The sequence below is a fragment of the Strix aluco genome, chromosome 2, assembly GCF_031877795.1.
Source record: "Strix aluco isolate bStrAlu1 chromosome 2, bStrAlu1.hap1, whole genome shotgun sequence".
NCBI lineage: Eukaryota > Metazoa > Chordata > Aves > Strigiformes > Strigidae > Strix > Strix aluco.
In genome coordinates this window covers 136813696-136822747 of record NC_133932.1, presented here as the reverse complement: position 1 = coordinate 136822747, position 9052 = coordinate 136813696, and the positions used below count along the sequence as shown (strand labels likewise).

Genomic DNA, 9052 nt, shown 5'->3' with positions numbered 1-9052 from the left:
GGATGTGAGGACACACGGCAGGACCCCCCAGCTACCCCCATGCTGGGAAAGGATTGGGACAACCTCCAAATCCTGCCGGGCTTGAACGGGGACCGGGACAGTCCCCTCCGGGGCTGGAAAGGGACTGGGACACCCCCCAAATCCTCTCCGGGGCTGGAAAGGGACCGGGACACCCCCCAAATGCTCTGCGGGGCTGGAAAGGGACCGGGACACCCCCCAAATCCTCTGCGGGGCTTCAGGGTGACCGGGACAGCCCTCACCCCTCCCGGGCTTGATGGGGACGGTGACATCCCCTAACCACCCCCCCTCCCCGGGTTGGAAGGGGAGCGGGCACCCCTCAAATCCCCTCCGGGGCTGGAGGGTGACCGGGACACCCCCAGATCCTCCCCGGGCTTGATGGGGACCGTGACATCCTCTAAACGCCCTCCCCCGCCCCGGGTTGGAAGGGGACCGGGACTGCCCCCAACCTCTCTCCGGAGCTGAAAGGGGAGCGGGACACCCCCCAAATCCTCCCCGGGCTTGATGGGGACCACGACATCCCCTCACCCCTCCCAGGGCTGCAAGGGGACCGCCTCAGCCCCCCACACCCCCCGTCTCCCCACCCCCCCGTAGCGGCGAGGGCACGGTGGGGGCCGGCGCTTGCGAGTGGTGCCGAGCCGAGCTGAGCTGAACCGAGCCGAGCTGAACCGAGCTGAACCGAGCCGAGCCGAGCCGAGCCGAGCCGAGCCGAGCCGAGCCGTGCAAAGCCGAGCCGAGTCCCCCCCCGACGGCAGCCGCCCGCCGCGCTCCTCCGCCCAGCCCGCCGCTCCAGGCAGTCCCAACCCGCCCCCCTTCCTCCTCCCCCTCCTCCTCCTCCTCCTCCTCCTCCCCCCTCTCCTCCCCCCTTCCCCCCCCCGCCCCCCCCCAGCCCGATTTGGGCAGCAGCGCGGCCGCCGCTCCCCGCAGAGCCGCCGTGTGCGGGCGCCGCGCCGGAGGCAGCTCAGCCCCGGGGGGGGCTGAAAAAAGGCATCTCCATCCCCCCCCCCTCCCCAACCCCCACCCCTCCATCACCTCCCCCACCCCCATCCGCTCCCTCCCGCTCCCCCCGGCCCCCCCTCACCCCCCCCTCACCCCCCCCCCCCCGCATGCCCGGGCAGCGAGCATGGCCCGCAGGCAGGCGCGGGCAGCGGGCAGCGGGCGCTGGTTGCCCTGGCTTGGGCTCGCCTTGTTGCCGCTGGCCGTGGCCCCCGCTGCCGCCCCCGGCGGCTGCCCGTCCGCCTGCTATTGCGTGGCCACCCCGGAGTTGGTGCAGTGCCGGTACGAGAGGTTGGAGGAACCCCCGAAAGAGCTGCCGGTCACCGTGCACAACCTCAGCATCGCCGGCAGCAACCTGAGCGTCCTGCACCGCGCTGCCTTCGCTGCCCGCCCGCTGCCAGACCTCCGCCTGCTCCGCTTGCGCCACGATAACATCCAAACCATCGAGGACATGGCTCTGCAAGGGTTGCCCGCCCTACGTACCCTCGACCTGAGCCACAACCCGCTGGTCGCGGTGGCCGCCGGCGCTTTCGCCGGTGTGCCGCTGCTGCGTACGCTGCAGCTGAACCAGGCGCTGCTGGCCGCCCCGTTGGAGGAGCAGCTCGCCCTGGCCCTGCGCAACCTCAGCTTGCGGCGCTTGGAGCTGGCAGGCAACGCGCTGCGGGCGCTGCCGGCCACCCTCCTGCCCGCTGGCCTGGAGGAGCTGGACCTGCGGAACAACTCGCTGCAGCGGCTGGCGGCCGCCGAGCTGCGGAGCCTGGATGCGCCGGGGTTGAGGGGGTTGCGGCTCACGTTGGGGGCCAACCCGTTGAGTTGCGACTGTGCCCTCCGCCCCTTCCTCGCCTGGCTACGTGCCGCCACCGCCCGCGTGCCCGACGCCCGCGGCCTGCGCTGCGCCGGGCCGCCGCCGTTACGCGGGGCTGTCCTGCTGCGCCTGCGGCCCGAGGGGTTGGTGTGTGCGGCCGCCGAGGGCGGCGAGCCCGGTCAGCTGGAGACGGCCTCTTACGTCTTCTTCGGCATCGTCTTGGCCCTCATCGGCATCGTCTTCCTCATGGTGCTCTACCTGAACCGCCGTGGCATCAAGCGTTGGCTCCACAACCTCCGCGAGGCTTGCCGTGACCAAATGGAGGGCTACCACTACCGCTACGAGCAGGACGCCGATCCCCGCTCTACCAGCACCATCGGCACCCCCGGCCTCTGACGGCACCCTCGCCATCCCACCCTCACCCCTCCGGCACCCGCCTGCCACGCCGCCCCTCGACGCCTCCGCTCCCGCCATTCACCTCGCCCCATCCCCTTGCCATGGCACCACCGAAAATTAGTTTCTGAGGACAAGCCGGCCTCGGGGATGGGTGCTGGGGTGCACCCTCCCTGAAGGGCTCCACACCAGCTCTCCCTGCCCGCGCCCTAATCCACCCCGTAGCGCTGACGGCCTCAGGGGACCAGGCTGGATCCGTTCCCCCCATCCCAGCGCCCGCAGGCAGGGAGAAGCGCATCCGGATGGGCCCCGCGGGATGCCGGCACGCACGCACAGCCCCACATCCTCCTCCAGGAGGATGCTGAGCTGCTTCCTGCACCTCCTCTCCTGCAGCAGGTTTCTTGGGCGGGCTGCGGGCTGCCACACTGCCGGCGGGGCTCGGCTCGGCACCGCACACGTGAGTGTTTGCTTGGCGCACCCCGGGAAGCAGCGGGTGATACCTGAAACTGGCCTCCTGGATGTTCCTGGAGCCTGGACTTGACTTTGACCATGTACAGCTCTCTTTCCTATTAGATTTCTATTTCACAGATGCAAAACTTAACTTGATTTCTCTTTTTTTTTTTTTGCTCCAAACACAGAGGAAAACACACCGTCCAGCTGCTCTCCCTGAGAAGCGACGTGCTTTTCCAAGCCTGTTTATCCATTTGGTTTTGTTCGATGACATTTCCAGCTCTTTCCAGGCACAAAACGATGCAGCTGTGTAGGAAACGCCTCCGCCGGTTGCGTGCATGTTCCCCAGGGCATGCGGGGGCAGCCCTTTTCTGACTTTAAAATATATCCTAGACTAGGCTGTCTCAGCACTTTGTAATTTAAAACGAGCGAAGCAAAAGCTCTCGACCTAGTTCACCCGCCCGTGTTTGCTTTAGAACCGTGCCTGTTACTATATCCTAGAGCAAATATATTGAAAGCTGCATCCACTCTATCGTCTATTTTCTATAAAGCTTCTTGCCATGATTTCCGAATATCCCCTTGGCTGAGGCAATGTTATTGCGCTTGGTTTGCTGGAGGACAGTAGCCGTGGGCTCCTCTGTAGTTTTGCTGGTGTTTAGAAACTTCTTTTCCTGGGCTGGTTTGGTGGCCGGGGATGCAGAGAGGTTTTGCATGGCTTGTGCACAGAGCTCAGGCTCTGCCAGTCCTGATCCATCCCTGGCAGCGGGGCAGGAACTCATGAAAATTATCCAGGTAAAAGGTTTCTAAAGCAGTTTTTCCCTCCCGGGTTGTTTGATACCTAATTCATGAGACACCGGAGTGCTGGGCATCTACAGACGTGTGGGGCTGCGACTCTCAGTGTTTCCCAAAATGACGCTGTTGCTTTTGCAATGTGGCATCTTAAAATGCTGAATTTCGGTGCCAGGCTGAAAACTGCATTTTGATACATCTGTGTTTGCCTTTCTCTGTACTGGGAGGCTGATAGGGGTGAGCCAGGCAGGAGTGAGGATGGGGGCTGCATCCTCACTGCCCCGCAGCTGTGCCGGGGCCACCGCCGGTGTTTGCCTCGTGCTTTGGGATCCTTGACGTGGGGAGCAGCAGATACCGGGTTTGTAAATGAGAGTTTTGTGGGATTTATGGTCCCTGAGGCTGCGTGCGTGTGTACTCAGCTGCCGGGTGAAAAGCTCTGCTGGGGGAAAGCACGATTATATTTCCATCCCAGGTGAGCCCGGAGGCCCTGGGAAGGATGTGACCTGGTGCAGGGTCCTTTGCATTTCACCCCTTTGCTTTTTCCCCCATGGCATGTTACCCCTTCACATCTCCTCCCCTTGCAAGCCCGGTATCGAGGCGGGCAAGCCAGGAAAGGGCTGATGCAGAGCCATGTGTCTGGGCTTGCTCAGGCAGGGATATGGCACCGAACATCAAAATGAGCCTCCCGGGCTGGTCCTGCTGAGCAGGGAGCTGGTTCCGCACCAGAGCTGGGTCCTGGCTCTGTCCCAGTTCCCAGGAAGCCCCAGAGACCCCCACAGCTCAGCTCTTCGGAGATCAGTAGCCCTGGCAGAAACTTGTTGCATTTTGGGGACATTTTCCTGAGGTTTTCTCCCCATCCTAGGAGCTTGTCAGCTCTGGCCCCACCTCAACACCCCATGCAATGAGTTTATGGAGGAGAAATTTCAGCCTGCCCCTCACCTTCATCCACTTACACACCTCCGTGCAGGCAAAACGCAGCCCCCAAGCAAGAGAAAGGGCACTGGGGTGGATTTGCACACCTGGCAGAGCACGCCATGCCGGCAGCAAACGCTGCATCACGGGTCGTCCCGCGCTGCGACTCCACCAGAGCAGCATCAATTCCTGGGGACGGTGCTGGGAAATCCTGGTGAGATTTAACATCTTGCAGTGAGGAGGAGAAGTGCCTGGAGGGCTTTGCAGGCAGATGGGTGGTTGTTGGACCAGGGAACACAGCACCCACCTGGCAGCCGTGCCTGGCGATAGATAATGGGAAGGAAATTGTCTCCGGACAAATGGAAAAGTGGCCAAACACATCCTGGCCCCGAAGCCCTTTGGCAGCTGGTTGCTCTGGCTTTCCCCGAGGCCAAAAGGAGGGATGTGGTGGATTTTGGTCCCCAGGGATGAGGACACTGCTCCTTTCGGCACCGAGCAGCAGGAGGTTTGGAGCATCATGCTCCCCATCCTCGCTGGGTGCACTGAGACCCCGGGGTGCATTTGCCGACCGCCTCCGGGGAGGCAAAGCCCCATCAGCCTGGCAAAGGCGACGTGGGAGCAGTCGGATGAGGGTGGTTGGGTAGATAACCAGCTGTAGGAGCATAATTCTTGCGGCTAGTTCATGTTAATATTATTCTGTGCAGCACATACCCCACGCATGACAGATCAGCAGGATTAGGGAACCTCTGGATTAGCAAAACCAAGACTTGTCACCGAGCCGAGACTCAAAATGTGCTTTTTGGGTTCCCACAGACGGCCATGTGTTTAGAGAAACCCAGCTGCCGACATGTTTCCGTGCGGTCCCTTTCCACGAAGGGCTCGGTGAGGGGGATGTGAACCTCCCCGCACCCCGAGCCTGCGGCAGCAAGCTGCTGCCCAAGCGGAAAGTCACCCCAAGAGCTCCCTGAGCCGAGTGAAACGCAGGATATAAACAGTATCTGTGATACAAATCAAGCAAAGGATGCTCAGAGCCCTCATCACCGAAAAACTAGGGGAAAAAACCCAAAAAGGGCTGTTTATATGCCCTGCATATGAGATGCTTATAAGCTGTCGGTGCTTTGCAACCCAGCGTGGTCTTTCAAATCTGCTTTTCCTTCCTTGTTTTCCAAAGAGCGCAGCTGTTTCTTGGGCCGACCCGGCAGCAGTGGGATTTAGCAGAGGGGAGGGACGTGGGTGCAGCTGGAGTTGGGCCCTGCCTGCATCCATCCTCCCCCTGCACTTGTCCTTGTGGGCTTTAGGCGCTTGTGTCACTGGACCAGGGCATCCCGGGTGTGTTTTGAGAAGTATTTTTACTCAAGTTTGGTGGAAGTTGCTCCATGGCACCCAGAGCTGTAGGGGAGACGCCGAGCATGGTCTCATTTAGTGCAGAAGAGGCCAAAAATACTGGGGTGGTGATCACTGCTTGATTTATCAAGTAGAAATAACTGAGCTGGAGCATCATCCTTGTTCCTATTGACTGCGGGGTTGTGACACCCCAGCACTTGGGCAGGGAAGAAAATCAGCCACCGGCTGCTTCCCCCTTCCAAAAATACACAGAATTAATAACAATTAATTCTCTCCAAGTGGCTTCACCCCTGTGAAGCTTCACCCCAGGCTCCTTCATCCTCCTGTTAGCAGGGATTAACCCAAACCTACAGAGACATTAAAAAAAAAAACCAAAAACAAAAAACAAAGCAAAACCCTCTGCTTTTCATTTATTCCTTTAGAAAGAGCAAATGGGAGCTGTTACCCTCCTGCGTTGGGGAAACTGAGGCACAAACAAAGCAGGGCCAAGTACCTGATAGCAGGGAAGGGTTTGGGCAGAAAAACCGTGGAAATGGTTCACTTAAAACACTGGGCAGCTTTAGGACCTCCAAGCCCAGGGCAGTCCCTGCTCCGTTTGTCCTTCCTCTGGCTCAGAGGTGAGCCCTGCACCTTGCCAAGGAAATTGGGAGTAAATTAGATCCCAACTATTTATCTGTGAATGCTTCTAATTAGCCGCACTGGGATGATGCTGGGGGACGGGCTCTCCCTGTGTGGCTGAGCACTGACATGCTCAGTGCAGTGATGAGCCCCCGGTGGCAGGGAGGGGGGTTGGGGACTCATCCTGGGGGAAGAGGGGCTGGAGGGCGGGACACACCGATCAAAGCCCCCAGCATGAGCAGTGGTGTGACCCCCTCCCCGGGGTGGCAGGGGATGGGCAGGGACAGGCAGGGATGCCCAGGCAGGGCACCTGGGATTGATCAGAGTCTGGCTGGAGGGGAGGTAGCTCCCCCCACTCCCAAAGGGGTCTGAGCCCCAGCAGCTCCCCCAGCACCCCAGGACACCCCCAGAGGCTGCAGCCCCGCAGCCTCGTGTCCTCCCCCGCGACATGGGGCCACCTCATCCTTCTCGGGGTGATTTTTCACCCCGGTGTGTGTCTGGCTCTGGGCAGCCCCCCTCAGAGACCTGGCACAGCACCACTCGGGGCAGATGGAGAAGGATGTGTTTCCAGTAATCTACCCCAATCTGGATTATTTTTCAAAATAAATCTGCTTTCCCAGCTGTTTTAAGCAAGTTTTTGGCACATTGGGGACAGGTGGGATTCTGGGGATGGGGGAGCAGCTGGCAGGGGTGTCTGCTCTGTCTCTGTGCCACCAGACTCCCTGTGTTTGCTTGGAGAGGGGGGACCAGAGCATCTTTGAGGTGATTTTGGCAGCACATCACCCAGCTCGTGGGGCTGGGATCATCCCACAGTTCTTACTGCAGGCAGGGAGGAGGTTTGCTGAAGTTTTCCCCTGTCAAAAGCCACTGAGAAATAATTTCTGTTGAGGGACTGGTGTCAGCCCTGAAGCCCATCTCTCCCCTCACCATCTCCCATCTGAAGCAGAGCTGGGATCCTCTGCAGCTCCAGTTGGGATAAAAACGCACAGAAAATGCCTCTGGGCAGGGATGTCCAGGATGATCCATGTCAGCCAGTTTCTGGGGATTTGGGGGGTCTGAGAGAGCTGGGGTGAGCAGGATCAACCAAGGGCATGTCAGTATTGGTCCTTCATCCTGCGTAAGGATGCGCTGGCACAGATAACCCAGCTGAGCTGCCCCATCCTCACAGCACATTTCCCCAGCACTTGCCAGCCTGACATTTACAAATACCTATTTTTAGATGATCTTCATCACTTCTAATTGTTCAGGCTCCTCAGCCTCAAAGGACACATCCTCAGCTTGGATGGAGACAAAACCAGTTCCCTCCCTCCAGACCTTCCCCCTCCTGCAGATTTACACCGGTGTGACTGGCCCCAGCCCTTGGCCCAGGCCTCAGTAATTCTGCCACGTTACGGTGCTCACAGCTCCATTCCCTCCCCAGAATGGAACAATTTGCACAAACCCTCCTGCTTCAAAGGAAGCCCCTGAGAAGGACCTTTCTGTGATGCCCTTTTGGGGGAGTTTTCCATGTTCTTCATGAAGAGCAACCCAAATCATCTCTGTAATGTGCAAGTGGAGAACCTGCACCCCAAAGCCATGGGGATAACTCCTCTGCATGGGCAGGATGGACCCCTGAACCCAAAACCCATGGAGATGCTGGTCTGGGGCCCCTGAACCCAAAACCCATGGAGATGCTGGTCTGTGGGGGCAGGATGGACCCCTGAGTCCCCAAAGCCATGGAGATGCTGCTCTGCATGGGCAGGATGGACCCCCGAGCCCCCAACCCCACAGAGATGCTGCTCTGCATGCAGAGGATCAACCCCTTTCCATGCCCATGGGACAGGTTTCCCAAGCAGGACAGCCTTTCCCTTGGGAATGGCCTGAACTGGCAGCCTCGGAGGTGGTTTCCATACTCCACTTGGAGCCACCCAGGAAACAGCTCAGACTTGGCAGAGAAGAGGAGCTGGGGACCACGAGCACCCCAGGAGCTCAGTCAGGTCCTGCCCAGCTCCCTGTCCCTTGCAGGCCATGGGGACATCCCTGCAGTACAGTGGGGGATGTTGTGCCATTGGGGTAAGCACCCTAAAGGCTGGGGGGACCCAAGGTTGGTCCCAGGGGATTCACCTCCTGCCCCAGCCCTCTCAGCTCGGCAGGAGCAAGAGCTGCCCATGCCCAGCACAGCAGCGGCACCCAGGGATCAGCACCGCTGCCACCCCCTCACCAAGGACCCTGTGTCCCACGGGCTGGTGGCCCACAAGCAACATCCATCACCCAGGGACCAGATCCGGTGCTCAGGGGATGGGTGTGAATGGGGCTGTACCACTGGGCTTTTGGGTGGTGGTGCCTCAGTTTCCCTTTCAGTTGAAGGGCCCGCCCTTGACCCCAGGGACCACATTTTGAGGGCTGCTTGCCCTGCTCTGACCCCAAACCCTTTGAAGGGACTTCAGGTGCTCGAGTGTTCTCCATAGGTTTCTGTGTGCATGTAGAAATCACTCGTTAGCTTTCCCCCTCATCGCTTCTTGCCCCCCCAACATGGACACCAGCCCGTGCCCCCAGGACACCAGCCGTGTCCTCCGATGGTGAGATGGATCCAACCAGCAGGACAAAACCATGAGACACGGACTCTAGAGATGCCTCACAAGCCCCCGGAGAGCTGAGGCCAAGGGAGAGGCCACACAGACTGGGCTTGGCACGTTGGTAATTAATTTAGTTACTAAATTAACATTTAAATTGACAAGACCTGAATGT

At 59.8% G+C, this 9052-nt stretch overlaps 1 protein-coding gene across 1 annotated transcript; it reads left to right on the top strand.

Annotated features, from left to right (window-relative positions):
* The first annotated feature begins 1141 nt into the window (after positions 1 to 1141).
* Positions 1142 to 3193, top strand: TPBGL (trophoblast glycoprotein like). Its single transcript, XM_074817045.1, has one exon. The coding sequence runs from the start codon at positions 1142 to 1144 to the stop codon at positions 2213 to 2215; it is 1074 nt and encodes a 357-aa protein (XP_074673146.1). The 3' UTR covers positions 2216 to 3193.
* Positions 3194 to 9052: the final 5859 nt, after the last annotated feature.